Here is a 20,632-nt window from a genome sequence, read left to right on the forward strand (position 1 = left end):
TTGTTGAAGGATTGGTGATTTTGGAAGAATATTCACAAAACAGTCTGAAGTAATTTCTGTTTTTTTGACTCATGGATAACTTACTTTATTGTTTACTCAGCTAAACCCAAACCAACCCTGTTGCCGTCAAGTCGATAGCGACTCATAGCAGCCCTGTAGGACAGTGTGGAACTGCCCCATAGTGGTTCCTTTGTAGTGGTTGAGTGCTACGGCTGCTAACCAAAAGGTCGACAGTTTGAATCCACCAGGCGCTCCTTGGAAACTCTATGGGGCAGCTCTACTCTGTCCTACAGGGTCGCTATGAGTCGGAATCGACTCGACGGCAGTGGGTTTAATCTTTACAGAAGCAGACTGTCGTGGAGCAGCTGGTAGGTTCGAACCACCAACTTTTTGGTTAGCAGCCCAGTGCTTAACCAGTGTGGTTACCCAACTAGTTACTTTTAAAGAATACTTAATCATGCCCTTTAATTTAGTAGTATGCTGATTTCAAATGAAAGTTCATTAAATTTTTAAAAAGAAGAAACTCCAAGACCCAAACAAACAAATCCCCCGTATTCTTTTATCCATCCGTTATTCAGAACTAGATTTCTGTTAGCTTATTTTAGTTTTTGAAGACATAGTTCTACTGGTTTGAAATACATAAATATTTTATTTCAATTGTGGTAATTCTTTCATCATTTCAGCTGATTGCTAAATTATAAACATTATTCAAAGTTTGTTGTGGGGAAGGAACTCCAGTTATATTGTATAAACTAAATGCTATACTGAAATTATCCCCTCCACTCTTGGGTTCAGAGAGCTGTGGCTCTCTGTGCGAGCCCAGTGCACCATTGCTGCCAGCGTGTTTGGTTTTTGCTGCCATGAACTTTGGAACAGTGAATCTAAATTATGGCCCTATCATAGCCCATCAAGCAAGATGAAATCCAGCTTTGTCGTGGTTGGTGTCTCCTAAATGGATTAAAAAAATATGCCCCGAGGTTTATATTGGAGCTAGTTTTTGAGCTGTAACTCATGATCTGTACCCCCAATATTAATATTTGAAATTTAGAAGTTAAATGAAAATCCTTAAGATACTTATTTAAAACTAGTAGAGCCATCTCAGATTTCATATGGAATGTGATGGGGGGTGCAAGGAATCTGTTAAATAAATAAATAGAATCAGAATGTAGTCAGATCAGCAGTAAGTGGGAACGACTTCTGAATTGTAACCAAGTCCATGTATTTTATACTGCTTTGGAGGCAGAATTAAATTTTTGAGCCTCGCCAGACATTTGTGTGTAAAATAAGGCGGTAGCAGCAAACACATAAAAGGCAGCAGAAAAGGAAAAGCTATGAAAGCATACCACGCTGAGGCCATTTTAACATGGTGGCAAAAAGCCCTGTGCGTTGTACTACCTTCTGAGGGCGTTCCAGGTGGATGGCAGGAGAGTAGAGTGATTGCCCCAGATGAATAAGAAGGGCTTAATTTCAGTTCAGTGCTGTTTTTTTTTCCCCCCAAGGAGGGGTGGCTCTAATTCATAGTAGAAAAATTTCTGTCAAATGGTTAAAAATAAGAGAGTGTTTAGTACTTTATTTAGTCATGCATTTTACTGAGTATATACTATGTGCAAGCTACTGTTTTAGCCCTGGGGACACAGCAGTGAAGAAGGCAGTTCTCCGCTCTTGTGGACTTCAGTTATCTGGAAAATGCTTAATGTGCAGAACCTCATTTTCTGATGATGCCAGACACATGAGTCATTACTGTATTTGGGAAGTGCAAATAGAATTTGAAGTGTTCTAATTTGTTTCCACTTTAAGTGGAAATAGGAAATCGTCTGAAGACGTAATTATTTTGAGTGAAATTATTTCCAGTAGGTGCAAAAGTGAAACAAGAAGTCTGAGTTTAGGCCTGCTATTAAATTTAATAGTATTTGAAATAGTATCTAAACGGCTGTGTTGAGGAAGTTTGGCTGAAAAGTAGATTTTGTCATGTTAGCTATAAAAATGGAAAGGCTTTCCTTAGAGATGGAAACTAGGTCCAGAAGTAATACTTCTCCTGGTATTTTACTGGCACAGTCAACTTAGTCAAGAAATATTATGTAACACTGACTTCTTGGAAATAAAGTAACTTAAAGAACACAGATAACACATTCAAAATCCTGCTTGGTGTATTTGTAGAACTCCATGAGGACCTCTGACTTTACTGAATGGTTATATTTCAGCAAAATTGGCTGCACAATGGATCCCATTTTCCCAGCGATTTTCATTATAAAGTCAGATATTTTTACACAGGAAAAAAATTCCCTTAACACTTTAAAGAGTGGAAACTTAGGGTAAAGATTAAGTTGGTGGGCAGTTCTGTGAAGAGGGCTGTATGTTGTTGTTCAGCAGGTTTATGCCACGTACAGTGTGTGTATGTGTGCGTGTGTGCTGGGTAGGTGGTGTGGGGTGAGGGAGAGGAGTTTGCAGTATTCTGGAATACTTCTCTCCCAAGTTTTGCTCTCTGCCGTGACTCTTAATGGCAGTACTAGATTTCTTAGTTGTCTCTAGCAGGACGGGTCTTGTTGGTGCAACCATGTTGCTTCTGTTTATGTCTCTGTATTGAGTTGAATTTGTTTCATGCATTTTATCTGTTTGGATTCCTAACTGATGCAGATGTAAAGTGTTCTTGGCATTACTTTATGAAAGTACATTACTGCTCTTGGAAGGGATTTTAGGCTGTGTATGTGTGAGATTTGTTAAGAGTTTCTTTGAAGGTTAATGCATAGAACCAGGAATTCAGTTGGTTACTACTAAAGAGTCATTGTCAGTCATTTGGCAATAGTTTCATTTGCTTTCATGAAATTGGGCTAATACTTAGCTAACAACTTAGCTTGCCTATCAGGGATGCGATCTGATGGTAACTCTGATACCGACAATAATCACTTGGACCTGCGCTTCATCACTGTAGAGAAGGTTTACTGATAAAACTCCATGCTACTGAGCAGTATGAGAGATTAAAGGAGAGTCATGGAATTCTGTTACTTGCTTGCAAACATTCTGATGATTGAACCAAAGCTTTACTATTATAAATCATATTGCTGAGTGTTGGATAGGATGTGGAACTGCGATCGACTGTGTAAAGTATCCTCAAACTCATTTTCCCAGTGGTATAAGGTTATATTCTGGCCCCAAGCACAAAGTTTCAGTAAAGGATGCTCTCAGTGGTTCTGAACCTCACTGTAACAGACTTTAACAGAAGACATTATTGGAGACCCAGGGATAAAGTGTTTATTTTGGAATTAGTTAAGCTTAGTAACCTTAACAAGCTTAGTGAGCTTGAAAGTAACAATTACACATTTATAAGTCCCATACAGCCCCCTTTTGTAATGACCCGAGGAAACACTTATGGGTCCACTGATTCATCTCCTGGGGACCATCAGTTTTCCATTGGTCTCTGGCCAGACTTTTTTAGACAGTTTCTCTTCTATGCATTTAAGAAATAACACGTGGAGGAATTTTTCTAAAAAAAACACCTGTGCTTTGTAGAAATTTAAAAGAAATATAAAAATATGAAAAAGAAAGTAGGTAAAACATAAGCCTACCGTCCAGACATAATCACCTTAAACATTTTGGTGTGTGTGTATGCATATCTTAAATTTTTTTTTTCCCTGTGTGTGGGTAAAGAGGAAAATATTTAAAAACTAAATTGGAATCATCATATACTAGTTTTAAAATTTAGTAGTTTCATATTGTGAATATAATTTTTTTTTTTTTTTTTAAAAAAGGAAAACCTGATCACTGCTCTCATTTGAAAGTCTATGGCAAAGATTAGCTTTGGTGAAATCTCCAAATAATTACACTAATTATATTCCTCTGTATTTCTTAAAAAAGTTGTTAAATATAACTCTTTTTTTCCCCATAAAATATTTCTGAGAGGTGTTTGTTTTTCTATAGTTTTATAGATTGTTAAGAATAAAAGAATTAGTAAGTTTTAGATATATAAATGGGAAAGTAACAGGTTTTCTCCTGTCAAATACATTCTTATAAGTGGAAGCATACAGGTTAATGTCTAAATGAGGGAAGAATGATGGGCAGAGTCATTAATTTCTTGTTTACTTATGTCTAGAACAATTTGTTTTCAAGGGTGTTTGGTGGCATTGAACTTGAATTTCTTCAGGCATATTTGTACTTCTGGGGGCTGAGGCAGGATGGTATTTGGTTTATTAACAGTGGTGTGGACTTCCAAGTAGTACACAACTGTGTTGCCACATCACTTAGTGGCTGTGGGCTGAGGGCAAGCTACTTACTGTGTTTTTTGGAAATAGCACGCCCATGTAAATAATGTGCGCAAGCATGTAATGCGTGGAGATGGTGAAATTGTGTAAAAAAAGTTCTGGCAAATGTTACTTCCGATCTTATTTGTATAATAAAGATATAGCCATGGTCAAGAAGTCATGAATTGAGTTTGGTAGTACCTCGGTAATCTGAAAATAACCCTTTCGGTGACCTGTGGGACATACAGTATCCCAACCACTTTTTATGCCTCTGGAGTTCTTTGGGAAGGAGGTGGTCGGATTTGAACATCTTTAGCCTCAAGATGGGTGCCTTTTGAGGTGCGTGAAACTCAAGAACCCTGAGTTGGAGCCTCGTTTTGTGTATATTGAGCATTGTCTTAGGTGATGCCTTTGGAGGGTGTGGATTTTCTAAACTTTTGACAAGTTTGCCTGAGATAAGCCTTCTCACTATGTTTCCTAGTTACTATGTTCTCGTGAGAATGTACTTATTGCAAGAATAAGCTATTGCCAGTCTTCATTCCGCCGTAGTGGCCATTTTCTCTTTGACACCATTCATTGTTTCCAGGTGTTACTGGCTCTCTGCTGTTCCAGCTTCTGAACAGTAAATACTGCCTTTGCAATAAGGACTAATGTATTGCAGTGGTACTTTTCAAGAGGCTTGAACTCCTATAAGTTATTCTTAGCCTGCATTCAGTCATAGGGCCCAGTCATTGCTTCCATGTGTAGCAGGTGAAATGCACTGCTGTGAGCAGTTCTGCAGTATTCCAGGACAGCTGTTTCTGCTGCGTAGCTGTTAGTACTGCTTTTGTTATAATGAAGAAGACGTAATAGTGGTAATTTGCCTGAGATTCAGATTCCTTTAATTTTGTTTGGCCTGTTAAATACTGCTCTTGCAGTAATGAAGAATGCATTGTAGTGGTACTTTTTCTGAAATTAAAAAAATCCCTTGGCTTTATTTATTTGGGCTGTAAGTACTGCTTTTGCAGTAAGGAAGAATGCATTGTACCTTGTTTTGAAAAGTTTCATGAAAAAAAATATTAATGCTAAGAAGGAGACTAGAGTAAGATACATGTGCAGTCATTGCCAGGTGCCTTCATGTTTGTTTGTTTGTTTTAATGTTTAGGTGATTATCCTTTTTTATTTGTACATGTACAACATGTATATTTTAAAAAGGTCAGGATCATACCACAAATATAGTTTCGTAATTGAGTTTTCAGAATATATCAGCATTTTTCACGTCACTAACAATTCTTTTCTAGCATTATCTTTAAAGGCTAGATATAATCCATATTGTTTTTTTTTTTTCAGTTGTACTTTAGATGAAGGTTTATAGAACAAGCCAGCTTCTCATTAAACAGTACACGTATTGTTTTTTGGCATTGGTTAACAATCCCATGACGTGTTAGCACACGCCCTTCTTGGCCTTGGGCTCTCTGTTACGAGCTTTCCTGCCCCCTTCTGCCTTCTAGTCCTTGTCCCTGGGCTCGTGTGCCCTTTTAGTCTCGTTTTAGGAGCCTGTCTAATCTTTGGCTGATGGGTGAACCTCAGGAGTGGGTTCATTACTGAGCTAACAGGGTGTCCAGGGGCCATGACTCCCAGGGTTTCTCCAGTCTCTGTCAGGCCAGTAAGTCTGTTCTTTTTTTGTGAGTTAGAATTTTGGTCTACATTTTTCTCCAGCTCTGTCTGGAACCCTCTATTGTGATCTGTGTCAGAGCAGTCAGCGGTGGTAGCCGGGCACCACCGCTGACTGTACTGAACACTGACTGGAGGCTGTGGTAGTTGTGGTCCATTAGTCCCTTGGACTAACCTTGTCCTGTGTCTTTAGTTTTCTTCATTTTCGCATGTTCGTGAAGGGGTGAGACCAGTGGAGTATCTTAGATGGCCGCTCACAGGCTTTTAAGGACCCAGACGTTACTCACCGAAGTAGAATGCAGAACATTTTCTTTATAAACTGTGTTATGCCAATTGGACTAGATGTTCCCTGGTGCCTTTGTGTTTTACAAATTTTCAGGAAATTAAAGGGGGAAAAAAAGATTTTGTCCTTGATTCAAGTTGCCAGTATTTACTGCATCCAGGGTCAGCTGTGGCAAATGTGATCCCACATAATGGATATCACAATTCATAACTCACAACAAAAATTCTGAATTGGCACTTTAATTGGCATGCCTTCCATTAGTGAAAACACATAGTATCAATAAAAAATTCAAATGAGGAAATAATTGGGTCTTGAAAGGGATAAACAGTCGAAACTGCGTTTGTTTCTGTTAGTATAAGTTGATAGTTATATCCCCATTGCTTTCGAACCTTGAACCTACTGAAGCCTGTCCATGAATCATGTACTATCCATTGGAAGCATAAACAAAGTGCCTGCACTGGCGTAAATGGCGTCAGGCAGCTATCAGTGGGAGTCTTGATTCAGCCTGCCTTGATTTAATTATCACAGTCATCGTCTTACCGTGGCTTTTAATTGGAGGAGTAAACGAAGCAAAACTGATACATGATCGCTCTTGGCTCAGCAGTTGAATTTGAAAATCTTATCAGATGATTTTAAGTGAAACCATTAAGCTATGTTAGATGTACCTATTTCATAGTCTAATTATGTCTTATTATCAGCGTCTTTGATATCAGTGATCACAAAGCACCTTAGTCAAGCAAGCCTATAAAAGAACCCTTGCTTCTTGTGTATCTCACATTTGATTTTTGCAGTTTCTTTACTAGAACCAGCCAGTTATTGATTATGTTGTGCGCATTTTTTTCAGTATACGAATCTAAATCTTAGAACCCTTTAGAATCATGGCAGGAATTAAATGCAAGTCCTGCCCTGCCAACTTTAAACTGAAAGTTGTCGAGAGTGTAGAAGAAGCAACAGCAGAGCGGTTGTAACAGAGCTCAAGGTTGCAGAGTTGTCCATTCGCGAATGGAGAAAGAAGGACCTGGAGAAAACAAATCCACAGAAATGCACGCATAGCGGGAACAAAGTCAAATGGCCTGAGTTGGAGAATGACTTGAAAGAGTGTATTGTTTCTTGAAAGGAACAAAATCAAGCTGTCTCTACTGTCGCGATTCAGATCGAAGCAAAGCTTCTGGTAAATGAAAGGAATCCCAGATTTCAAGGCGAGTTTCACCTGGATTTCGAAATTCTTGAAAAGGAATGGCCTTTGCATGAGAATGAGAACCACTGTAGGCCAGCAACTTCTGGATGACTGGGTGCAAGAGATGGTCAACTTTGAAGGGTTCCGGGAGTTGGGTGATGATGATGATAATCAATGAATAAACTAAAATGGTCTGTTTTAAGATGAAAACACTGTACAGTGTCTTCTGGTAACTTTTATTTGTTGATTTCAGAGACACTGGTTATCAAAAATTATGTGTACTTTAAGATTTATGAAAAGAAGTTATATACAAACAACGTCTTGTTTTTGTAGTTTTAGGCCTAGGATCATTTCTTACTACTTTTCTAGCTCTTCGTGCATTCATACTCTTTGGTTTCAGCATGGCATCCCATTTCTATCACAAGCCCATTAGGAAAATGTCTACCTTAAATGAAGTTTCCATGAGATCAGTTTTATCCCAGTGACAAATCCGTTGGACAGAAAAAAGAATTGGAATCGAAATCAGCAGCATGTGAAAAAAAATGGTGTGTAGCATGCTTAAAGTAACGTGCATGGAGGAGGGAGTTTGCTTGGTTAGCAAAACAAAAAAAAAGTATCACGCGTACGTTTTTTGCTTAAAAATATGATAATCTCTGAGTCTCAAATTTCCTTATCTGTAAAATTTGCGTGGGTAATTTTTAGGAGTCCCTGGGTGATGCAAATGGTTAAGTGTTCTACTGCTAGCCAAAAGATTGGTGGTTCAAACCCACCCAGAGGTGGCTTGGAAGACAGGCCTGGCTGTCTGTCTGTGAAAGGTCACAGCGTTGAAAACCTTATGGAACAGTTCTGCTCTGCACACATGAGTTGTTAGGAGTCAGAGTTGACTCAGTGGCAGTAACAAGTTTCTTTGTCACGGAAGTGTGAGTTGTAAGGTTAAATGAGAAACTGTGTGCCTACCAAATAGCAAGTTTAGATTAAGTAACTCTTTCTAAGGGTGACAAAGACTTAAAAAGACATGGGAAGTTCTCTCCCATGTCTTTTTAAGTCTTTGTCACCCTTAGAAAGAGTTACTTAAATTGGATTAAACTTGGTTCGATACTATGAGGTGTCAAGAAATAACAGCTTTAACAACAGGGTGGCTGATGAGTTTTTATATTCTATAAATTTTGCTGGATGTCTGGGTAGATTTTAGGAGGGAGATTGTTTTACTGAATTAAGATGTACAGCTCAGATTTTGGTTAGTATAAATGGACTCTACGTAATTTTGGATTTTATTTCATCTACATTTTGATGAATTAAAATAATTGACAGTACTTATAAATTTTAATGCCTCTTATATTTTCTTTTGTTGATGTTTCATGGTTTGGGATACGGGGTCTTAAGTTAACAAAAAATCTAGCATTTAGAATAGATACTGAATTAGATTTTTAAAAAACCTTTTACTGGAATTTTCAGGCATATCCAAAAGTAGACTAGCATAATGAATCCTCATGTATCATCTATGACAGCCATCAAATCATAGCCACTCTTGTTTCATCTATTACCCCTTCTTCCCTTGCCCCAGTTATTTTGAAGCAAATTTCAGACATGAGGTTATAATTTAGAATTACGATCCATGACATTTGCCAGCTTGGCCTCCCTACACCTTTATGTGTAGATGTAGTCTCATTCATCTCCTGTTTTGAATTGAATTTCACTCTTTCATAATGGATATAGTCAGCTTTAATTATATCCAGTGTTGGCCTACTTTAAATTATAAATAGTGATAGTGAAATTTATTTTATTTAAAATTATTTAAAAGTTTTGTGCTGATAAGTATTTAAAGCATAGTATTGATTTCTAAGCTTCTATCATAATCATACTTGGGAGGCTTGTCTGGTGATCAGAACAAAGTGTTTAATTCTGGGTCCACTTTGTTAGCTGCATTAAGAAAATTCTTAAGTGGATCCACAGGTGCAGATGAAGATTGGAAAAGTACGTTCTTGAGAACTTTTGGTAAATCAGCTATAAGATGCAGTGTAGGCTCCTTAAGCCTGTATTGTTTTCTTCAAATAAGTTGCTTTCAGGAGAGTTGCTAGTATTTTTTTGTTTTTTTTAAAGCACTTGGAAATAATGAATCTGGTTAAATCAGTGCCTAGCTTTTCCTGTTTCTTTGTATTTTAAACAGTAAGATTTTCTACTCCATGAGACTTCGATGTTGTTTCTGTGTGTATATGGCAGGAGAGGGGAATTGGGCCTGATTTAAAGTAGTTCTGCCCATGTATGCATGTACATTTCATGCTTGAGATTTATTGGCTAGAAGAAAGCCAGAAGCTGTAGGTTAGTTTTTTCCTCCTAAAGTATATTGAACTGCCATAGGTTAAACATTTTAATTTTACAAAGCATATGGATATCTTCCTTCACATTTTATAGATTAGATGTCATATGTAAGAAATTAAAATTATTAAAAGTTACAATCTGTTTCTTCTTTATACTTGTAATGACTAACTTTATATAGTTATTTGACGGAATTTTTTCCTGTACTTAAATTTTTTCATCTCTGATTTATTTCCATATTTCCTTGGAATCTTGGCACAGTATTTGAGCCAGGAGACTTGTATAAAGCTTGAACTAAATTAAGTAAAATCATTGGTGTTAAATGGAAACGAGCACCTTTGAAGTCTTAAAGTCTCTGAGGTGAGGTCATTCCCAGATACAGAGTACCAGTGATACCAAAAATACCTTGATAACTAATTAAACACTTCCTGAGCATAAGCATTATATATTGTTACACTGAATTGGAAATTGAATATCCATGGAGCACAGTCAAGAGTATATAGCTCATTGAGTTTTTCTTAACCAATAAAAATGATAATTTGTATGACTAATATTTAAAAAGCACTGTATTAATTTGAAATGATATGCCATTAAGGTTTTTGGAATGTGTATTTGAGTCCACATGGGACTGTTGGTGTCTAAGGTGGATGTTCTTAGCAAGGGCTGTATTATAATAGTGTAAGGAACTTGATGGGACTCATGGATTTGGTGGTTCATTTGTTATTGGGAATGAGGACTGGTAGGTGTAGTTGGATAATAACCTAGCTTCTGTAATGATTGACTGAAACAGGGGTTCTCCATCCTGATGGCATTTTAGAATCATCTGCTCAGATGCGATATTCTTTTTCCTTTATGAGTTTTATATCAAATTTAGGATTTTATAAGATTATAAAAATGATCTAATTTTATACTTTTATGGGAGTTACGTTTTGATCATAATGATGTACATTAAGTAGGTGGAATATTAGTTATTTGAAATGTACAAGGTGTGAAAGGACATTTTTGAGATAGAGTTGATGCGGATGGGCTGGTGCCAGTCCCAAAATCAGTGATATGAATGTAGTGAAAGTCATTTTCAGAGTTGATTCATTCCTGTGCTTTGAAATTCAAACCTGCTTTGAATTTGGAACTACCTTGTAAAACCTTGCAGGTGCAAGACAAACTCTTCTTAGGCCTGATTTTGTGTTACGGAAGCTGAGGTATAAAGAGCTCTAGTGTACATTGCCTTGAGGCAGATAGATGAACCTACGGTGCCCTTTTAGCCCTGTTGTTTAGCCTACTTTTCTCATGTGTGTTGATGTGGTATCTCCCCAACCCCTAGATAAACAGAGGCCACATGACCACAGAAGCTAAGAGAGCTGCAAAGATGGAAAAGAAGATGAAAATTTTGCTTGGGGGTTATCAGTCTCGTGCTATGGGGCTCATAAAACAGTTGAATGACTTATGGGACCAAATTGAGCAGGCTTACTTGGAGTTGCGTACTTTCGAAGAACTCAAAAAACACGAAGATTCTGCCATTCCCCGGAGGCTAGAGGTAACATCATGTTTTATTGCCTTGCAGCATTGCTTAGAAACAGAGCTGTAAAGAGTTATGAGGGCTTTTCTTTTTTTTTTTTTTTCTTTCTTTTTCTTCCTGTGCCACAAGGCTGTATCTGAAGTTGATACAGTTTGGATTTTTTTTTTCAAGGAGGGCCTGAAGTTCTTGACCTTTCCAGTCTAGAATTGCCTGTGTGTAGGTGGATGCATAGATAAAAAGGCTGTCCCTTTCCTTGCTTTCTGTTTTGTATGTAGATAACTCTTATGAAATGGAATTAGTAACCCTTGTAATTCGTCTCCCTAAAATTTAATTGCACCCCATTCATGTAGCTTTCTGAGGTACATTAAAATGGTGCCTTTTGTTTCATCATGCAGGATGCTGGGAACAGAGCTAGTCATTCCAAAACAAATCTTTGGCCAGGTTCGGTACAAATGTGTTTAGACTTATCCCCAAGTGTGCGTTTATTTAAGTGCACTTGTGGGTATCGGTACGACCATAACTGCTTGTTTATTGGAGGTAGCAGCAGAGATTTCACACTAAGATAGTAGCTCTATGACCACATCAAAGAATGGCTGCAGTACTGGTTTTATAGCCAAAGTATTCTCTATGTTTGTTTCTTGTTGGGAAATACCTCTTAAGAATCATCAATCAGCTCAACTGTTTGCAAGGTGAAAAAGTGCCATGATGTCTTTTTAAGTTTTTTATTATATTTACATATGAAATAATTATTGAATATTTTTGTCTCTTCAAGTGTCTGAAAGAAGATGTTCAGCGACAACAAGAAAGAGAGAAGGAACTTCAGCATAGATATGCCGATTTGCTGCTGGAGAAAGAGACTTTACAGTCAAAATACTGAAGCACCGTTTATAATTTGTCACAGGGTGAATTAATTGCTGGTTTTCGTACTCTGGAAGGCTGAAACTTATGTTTATCTTCATTGACAAATTTGCTCACCATCTGTGGTTTTCGCTTGTTTATTTTAAATGATATCCATCTTACAAATTCTGTGTGTAAAGACTTTAACTCCGCAGGATATTTTAGGGTTTAAATTATTAAGACGATCATTCTTTTAGCACAGTCATATTTGTAAAATTTTTTAGTTTTGGCCTTTAATTTAAAAAGCCTGATTTTAAAGTGCTGCCTGTGAGTAAACTCTTGAATAAAAACAAAACATAAAAAATTGAGAATGTAGCCTTTTGTTTGAGGTAATTAGATACTTTAAGTGCCCACAAACCAGCAAATATGTGCTCTGTGTCATGTTTAATGAGTAACTCTTGGGTAATCAAAATTGTGATCTGGTATCTTAAATTCTTAAAAGGCAATCCTTCTGTGGCTCTGTGATTTTTGACAGACCATTTCAGTGTAGACTGGTCATTTCTCTATACGCTGACAGGATAGAGTAGCTTTTTAATGCCTCATTTTTTTTCTCCTCATTATAATTTCAGATATGGTCTCTTCCCCGTCTAGCTGCTTACACAGTTAATGGATTAATACTCAGAAGATTTAATTTTTCTTAACCTGCTTTTGTAAATATTTTTTAACAAAGGCGTTTTATAGGTTAATTTCAACAAGGTCATCAAACTTTATTAAAGCTCTGCGTTTAGCTTAAGTAAATCACACAAGCATAGGATTTGGGGAATGGGCAGAAGTGGGGAGATCTGCTTTATAGCAATCAATATGAAATGATTTAGGTGACTGTTGGTTGGCTCAGTGTGTTGGGCTCACCAAAAAACTTTATCCAATCCTGGAATACTTAGGGGCTCAAAGGGAGGGGAGGAGGGACTCATTCATTTGTTCATCAGACGTTCACTGAAAATACGTCCTGTGCCTGAGGCCTGGTCATAGAACAGTGAATAAAGTAGGCGTGGTTCCTGTCCTGTGGGAGTGACAGACAATTTAACTTCAAATGTTTGTTGAGTGACTTCTATGAAGAGCAGTTACTAAGACAGACAAAATTCTTGCTCTTATGGCAGTGACATTAGTGGGAGGAGATATTAAACACACTTAAAAGGGAAAAGTACCAGATTGTGAGTTTTAGATTCAATGGAGGGAATTAAAATAAGATGATGTAAAACAGTGACTGAGTGGCTAAAGAAGATCTCTCTGAGGAGATAACATTTAAGATAACATGCAGTTGACATCTTAAGAAGGAGCCGTCCTTGGGAGGCTCAAGGGAAGAGCATCCCAGGTAGTGAATAGCTAACTCAAAGCCCTTTTGGTATGTTTGAGAAAAATAAAGGAGGACTGTGACTAGAGTGTCAAGAATGGTGTATCAAAGACCTGTTGCTGTCGAGTCGATTCCAACTCACAGTGACCCTGTAGGTCAGAGCAGCACTGCCCCATAGTGTTTCCAAGGAGTGGCTGGTGGATTTGAACTACCAACCCTTTGATTAGCAGCCATATCATTTAACCACTGTACCACCTGTGTATACGGCCATGGTAAGGAATTTAGATCTTAGTAAGTATGCTGGGAAGCTATTGGAGGATTCTAAAGAAGGGAATGATCAGATACGGCTTCAGAAACATCATGGTAGCCATACTGTAATGTCTTACCAGCTTGAAGACAGGGAAGCCAGCTAGTTTAAGAACCTGATGTAGTAATCCAGGCAGGCAATGAAAGTTGCTCAAACTGGGCCATGGTGATGGCGATGAGTAGATGGATTTGAGAGGTAATAATCCTGTAGTCTTACCATACCATTGATTTATATTTTCCTGATACCCATATCAAGTCACTTAATCCTAATACTTTTTTTTTTTTTTTTGTAATTTCTCATGGAATTTACTAGGAAATACTTTGTTATTATCTGTGAATAATGATACTGTTTCCTCTAATAGTTTTATTTAGTTTTTATTGCAAAAGTTGTTGGCTGAAATGTATAGAACAACATTAAATAATGATGATGGTAGGTATTGTTGCTAATTCTAGTGGGAATGTCCATAGTGTTACCTTTAAGTTGATTGTTTTAAGTTAGGTTTCTTTATCCAGAAAGGATATCCTCCTCTATTTCTAGTTTTTCAAAAGTTAGAATTAGGAATGGCTCTGAATATTTGTTAGATATGTATTTGGGGCATCTATGATCATGATCTATGAGCATATATTTTTCTGATAATATTATTATTAATAGATTTTCCAACATTAAATAATCTTCGCTCTCCCAGAATTAGGTGCATTGGTTTTTTTAAATAAGATTTATAATTCAGTTGCATTTTATGTATACTTGGATTATATATAGATTTAAAAGAGTTGATATAATAGTGTTAATATTCACTTTTTTTCTCAAGTTTGAAGTAATGCATGTATTTCCAGCCAAAAAAACCCACCAAGAATTGCATAATTTCAAAACCAGCAGTCTCAATGCCTTGTAAACTGCTTATGCTTTTGCCACAGAGCAGTGCCACTTACGGTAAACGGACATGCTGTCATCCTTGGTTAGTATTGGGTAAAGCGCAGCGTTGTTTCTTTGCACCCCTCCGAGCCTGACTTGGTGACTTTTAACATTGATGTTTATCATTCTCTCACAGGCATTCATTAAGTGGTAGTGTTAAAAAGCACGCTCAAGTCTTTGAGCCAAAAGTTAAATTTGATAAATGAAAAGAAACCACCTCTGACACACATGGGATCATCAAGGAATCTATTTTATGGCAACTGGTGTGTGTGTGTATATATATATACACATATGTACACACATATATATGTAACACATTATTACTACAATAAATATCCTTGTATATAAAATTGTGTATATCTTCATGATGAATTTCCTTAAAATACATTCCTAGAAGTAGAATGGCAGGTCAAAAGTATGCACATTTCTCTCCCGAACGGTGGTACAAATTTATACTCCCACTGCTTTATGAGGGCCTGTTTCCTTAATACCTCTGCCAAAAATGTGTGATATTCTAAAATCTGTATATCAGTTTGACAGGAAAAAGTGTATCTCACTGTTGTTTTAATGGCAGTCCTTTGTTTTTAGTGTGGCTCAACATGTTCATGTGTATTTGATATTTACATTGCTTTTTGAAGAAAGGTTTTATAGAGTCCTCTTTGAAACATTAGAAATAATGCTGAGATCATAAAAAACAGTATCAAAGAAAAAGTACACTACAAACATGCATCCTCCCTATTTTTACATTTATTTTTCTTAGAAGTTAGTTTTGAAATATGTGATATCATCAGAAATGCATTACTACTAAAATGTGACCACTCTGTTGGTACTTTAGAATTCAATTTGCTAATCTATTTAGAAATTTTGCATCTCCGGATGAGTGAAATTGATCTTTTGGGCCATTGTCCAGGTTCTGGCATTGGGATTTGCTAGTTCTACAAAGTGTATAGGATAGCTGTATATATTTTTCTGTGCATTAAGCAGTTATAGCATGAGGGTGATTTGAAGTTTGAAGGAATGTACTTGTAAGAATTTTCAATTCAGAACCCTTTTTGAGACTAATTTCTTGATAACTGCCAGTTTCTTTTCTGAGTATCGAAATGTTATTTTAAAATCTAAGTAATTTTAAATTTAAAACTTAAAATTACTTAAAATTAAAAATTAAAATGTATATTAATTTCTCCTTTTATGTTTATGGGAAGCCCTGGTGGTGCAGTGGTTAAAGCGCTTGGTTGCTAACCAAAAGGTCTGTGGTTCAAACCCACCAGCTGCTCTACAGGGGAATGATGTGGCGGTCTGCTTCTGCAAAGATTTACAGCTTTTGGTAAACCCTATGGGGCAGGTGTCCCTATGAGTTGGAATTGACTTGATGCCAGGGGTTTGGTTTGTTTATTACTTACTAAATATACGTAATTGGTACTTTTCCAGAAAACTTTTTGTTTTGTTGAGACTTAAAACAATTATTAGCAGAGAATTCTAATAAAAAGAGATTAAAGAATTTCCTTGCTATTAAATTTACAATTTCTTAGTTCTAAAAGATTTACCTTTTCTTAGTTCTGTCATTTCTTAATTTTTTCCTTGGTTAGATTTGCTAAGGATATCTTTTCCCTTCAAAAAACCAGGATTTGGATTTGCTTATCAATTATGATTTTGTGTTTTAAAGTGTCTTGATTACTCCTTTTATGTTTACCATTTCCTTTATTTTCTCTAGGTTTTTTAGAGGTGCTTGTTTTTTGTTTATGTACAGGTAAATACAGTTAGGGCTTTTGTGTTGTCTCTAAATTCAAATATATTCGCATCCAGCTGTTTTAATACACAGTAGCTTCATTTTCTAAGTAGTCTGTCACTGTATTTTAAATTTTTGATTCAGTAATTAATATTGAAAAATTCCTGTGTGGTTGGCTTTTTTTTTTTGATTGTTGCTGGTTGTAGTATTTTTACCTTGTGAAAAGAAGATACGGCTTACATAATTTCTGCGTTTTAGAATTTATTGAGATTTTGGGCCTACCATTTAACTACTTTTTAAAAGTGTTCTGTGGATGTTTTCTATGGTGTTGAAAAGAAGGTTTATGCAGTTTGATTGGGATGGAGTTGAATAAGTCAATTTAATGATTCAAATTGCATTTTATTTTTTGAGGGTTCTATGCCTTAGAGTCTCATAGTTATTTCACTCAATTTTGTCGTGTTTGTCTAGAGCTTTTGTCAGTTTTGATACTGTTATTTAGTATACAGATATTTGTGTCTGTTAGATACAACTCATAAGGAAGACTTTAACTAGTCTAAAGTTATTCTTTTGTCCTATTTATGCTTTTTGCCTTAGGTTTTACTTTCTTTGATCTTATTTCTTTCTCCTTACTTTGGTTTATATCTAATTAATAAATTGTCCTTTTATTTTTAACATTACATGTAATTTTTACGTGTGTCTCTTAAACAGCATATCATACTGGATTTTCAACCCATTTGGAGAATCTTTGCATTTTAATAGGGGAGTTAAATCCATTTGCGTTTGTGGTTAATTACTGACTTTGATCATGTTTTATGCTTTCTCACTCATTCCTGTCGTTGCCTAACTGGACTGTAATTTTCTGGTTTTGATTTTCTTAGTGATTTAGAAATCCTGTTATAAATTTTGGAAACCCTGGTGGCGTAGTGGTTAAATGCTACAGCTGCTAACCAAAAAGGTCAGCAGTTCGAATCTGCCAGGTGCTCCTTGGGAACTCTACAGGGCAGTTCTCCTCTGTCCTATAGGGTTGCTATGAGTTGGAATTGACTCAATGGCAGTGGTTTTGGGTTTGTTATAAATTTTATAAATGATTATGGTGTCATTTAGGGTTCAGGATCCAGTCAAGAGAAAGAAACCACACCAGTAATTTGAAAGAGGAAAATTCAATATGAAGAATTATTAACTAGTAATAAGGGATTAACTACTAAGAGGCCCAAAGAGATTTCTAAAGAATACAGGAATAGTAGATGTAGGGAACGAGTCCTAGGTGGCACAAATGGTTAAGTGCTCGACTACTGGTTCAAAAGGTTGGAGGTTAGAACACACCCAAAGGCACATCTAAAGACAGAGGCCTGGGATCTGCTTCCGAAAGATCATAGCCTTGAAAACTCTACGGACTAGTTTTAACTCTGCACACATCAGGCTGCCATGAATTGTAGCTGACTCGTTGGCAGCTAAGAACCAAGATGTAGGGAGTAGCCACTACCTCTGTGCCTGAGGGAGTGCACCTAAGGGAGGACACATTTGGGAGAGCTCTCCCCTCTTTGCCCCCAAGGCTGAGTTTCAGATCTCATTGAAGAGGGTGTGTTGTGGCCACTGAATGGAGAAGATTGTTGAGGTCCCACAGTCTGGGGTGGACAGACAGGTGCCAGTGAAGTCACAGATGCTAGGAAGTCACTTGCTGGAATGCCAGTGAAGTTTGGGGGAAAGCTGCTACCTGTGGCGCCAGCAAAACTATGGAGAGTGTTCACTACTTGACTCCCACACGTTGCTGGCAGAGAAGCCTCTTGACAGCAAGTAAGCCCCATGCTGACAGTGATGCAAGTAGAAGCAGGAATAAAAAGCACAAGAACCAGGAGAAGTGAAGCTCCTTCCACTGGCTGTGTCCCTCCAGTCTTACAAAGGAGAAAACTTTATAGATTACAACTCCAATACCACAGAACAGGGTAGAAGAGTGGGTTTGGAGCTGGCACTATACCTATTTTTTTTTGCAAAGTCACACCCAAGCCTGTAGTTTACCGAGCATCTGGGTAAAAATGAAGTAGTTGAACTTGTTTTAATTCCGTAAAGAGCTCCTGCTGCTTTAAACCATGGTCAGGGGACTGTTTATATATGTTTGGGAAATCTTCGGGGTATGCATCATGCTTTATTGTTCAAAACTATTTATAAATCTGGTTGTCCCTGGTGGGAGATTTTTGGGTTTGGATCTGATTTTTTCATCTCTGGCCTCTTGAATTTGGATTGTTTGTTGGAAGGGTTTCCTTGGTTCGTCATGCTGCCTGCGATCCTACATGATTCTTTTGGGTTCCCTTTAGTCTGCATTTGTAGCCACAGATGAGGCCAAGGAGGGGAATTCAGACAATCTGATCTTTTTAAAAAAGTTTATTTTTTATCAGAGTAATACGTGCATATGTTTTACAAAATGGAATTCTGAGAAGATGGTGACAACTGGAATAGTCTTTGAATTTTGAATTTTCTTCACACAAAACCCCCTGGACAACATTTGCAACATAACTAGATGACAAGATATTCCCATGAACAGCAAAATGTAAGTGGGTGGGGCTAAACCACCAACAGGCATAAGGTCTGTGTGCTATTGATGATGGTGCAGGAGAAAGCTGAGGGAAGCAGTGGGGCGTGTGACCCGAGAACAGGAGAACTCTAAACTAGCCAGCAGTTACTCATGGAATATGTGGTGGACCAATCTGAGAACAGTGGCTAAAACAGAAGCGTTTTGCTCACTCCAGTAGCAGGTGAGCGCAAGCGAGTAAAAGTTTGAAGAGAAATTAGCAACCTCAGTGATTACTGTGTTAACATTTTTTTTTTTTTTGATCTAAGTATTTCAAATCTTGTTTTGTCTCAAGGCAAGATTGTTTTCTTTGGGGGAAAAATGCAATAAAGTCCTAGGTGGGTATTAAAGTTATCAGCTGCAAAACCTTTGTTAACTTATCATCTAGACCAGTGTTGTCCAGTGTGGTAGCCACTAGCCACATGTGGCTCTTGAGTGCTTGAAATGTGATTGGTTGAAACTGAGGTGTGCTTTAAGTATAAGATGCTAATGGGATTTTGAAGACTTAGTATGGGAAACAAACAAAAAAAAACTTTTATATTCCTTACATGTTGAAATGTATTTTGAATATATTAAATAAGATATTAAGTCTACCTGTTCTTACTTTTTTTTTTTAACGTGGCTTATAGAAAATGTGACTGTGCATATGTGGCTTGCACTGCATTTCTATTGCGCAGTGCTTTTCTAATTGTTTTTTTTTTTTGCTTATTGATTTCTAATTCCACTGTGGTCTGAGAGCATACTCTGGATGGTTTCAATATTTTTAAATTTATCAAAACTTGACTAGAGAGACACCAACATTGAGACTGATGGTGAACATTAGATATATAATTACTTAGACATTACATCAGCCTGGAACTGGGCTCTCACGAATGATCCTCAACTAAACGGGCCCTAGGAACCGAGAAAGATAACAGAGTTACATGGGAAATTGTCAGCCCCAACTATTTATTCTTCAATTAAAAAAAAATTAGGTGTTTTGGGTTGAATTGTGTCCCCCGAAAAGTTATTTTCAAGTCCTAACCCCTGTACCTATGAATGTGACCCGGTTTGGAAATACGGGTTTTCTTTTATTGTGTAACTGAGGTCATACTGGATAGGAGGGATCCTACACCTAATCCCTTCTGAGTGGTAACTTAGAAAAAAGAAAAACAAGGCATGGAGACACACGGGAAATAGACCATGTGAACATCCGTCTATAAGCCAAGGAATACCAAGGAATGCCTGGGGCTACCAACAAGGAAGGACCTTCCCCTGCAGCCATGCCCTGATCTGAACTTCTAGCTTCCAAAACTGCGAGACAATAAATTCTGTTCTTTTAAGCCACCCACTTGTATTATTTTTGTTATAGCAGCATTAGGAAGCTAAGTCAGGTAGGGCCATGGAGGATTACACCATTGAGATCACAGGGCCCCCTGATTTCAACAGAATTTCAGAGTAGCTGAAGCCAAGGTGGATGCAACTACTGAAAAAGGCAGCAGGGATGAACTGGTAATCAGAATGCTTGGCCCACAGAAATATCTGGTGGTGGCTAATTTATTATGATGTCCTTAGGAATAAATAGATGGGCAGCCTACTTAGACTGTTGTTTGATTTAAATAACCGAAAAAACACTAGGCAATATATTCTTACATATTACTGAGATCATGAGGCTGTTATTAAAAAAAAAAAAAAAACAAAACTTTCCTCATGTTGCAGAATTATGTCATAGTCTCCAGATCTAGTGTTTGATTTGGCAGGTAGTTTTCAGCTG

At 37.2% G+C, this 20,632-nt stretch overlaps 1 protein-coding gene across 2 annotated transcripts in view; it reads left to right on the forward strand.

Annotated features, from left to right (window-relative positions):
- CDC5L (cell division cycle 5 like) overlaps window positions 1–14,750 on the forward strand; it is a 47,587-nt gene extending 32,837 nt beyond the window's left edge. For both annotated transcript variants that reach the window (XM_049893391.1, XM_049893400.1), the window contains exons 15-16: window positions 10,986–11,198; window positions 11,953–14,750. In XM_049893391.1, coding sequence (XP_049749348.1) covers window positions 10,986–11,198; window positions 11,953–12,057 — 318 coding nt within the window. In that variant the 3' untranslated portion in view covers window positions 12,058–14,750. The remainder of the gene's footprint in view (window positions 1–10,985; window positions 11,199–11,952) is intronic.
- The last annotated feature ends 5,882 nt before the right edge of the window (window positions 14,751–20,632 follow it).

This window comes from Elephas maximus, chromosome 1 (genome assembly GCF_024166365.1).
Source record: "Elephas maximus indicus isolate mEleMax1 chromosome 1, mEleMax1 primary haplotype, whole genome shotgun sequence".
NCBI classification, from domain to species: Eukaryota; Metazoa; Chordata; class Mammalia; order Proboscidea; family Elephantidae; genus Elephas; species Elephas maximus.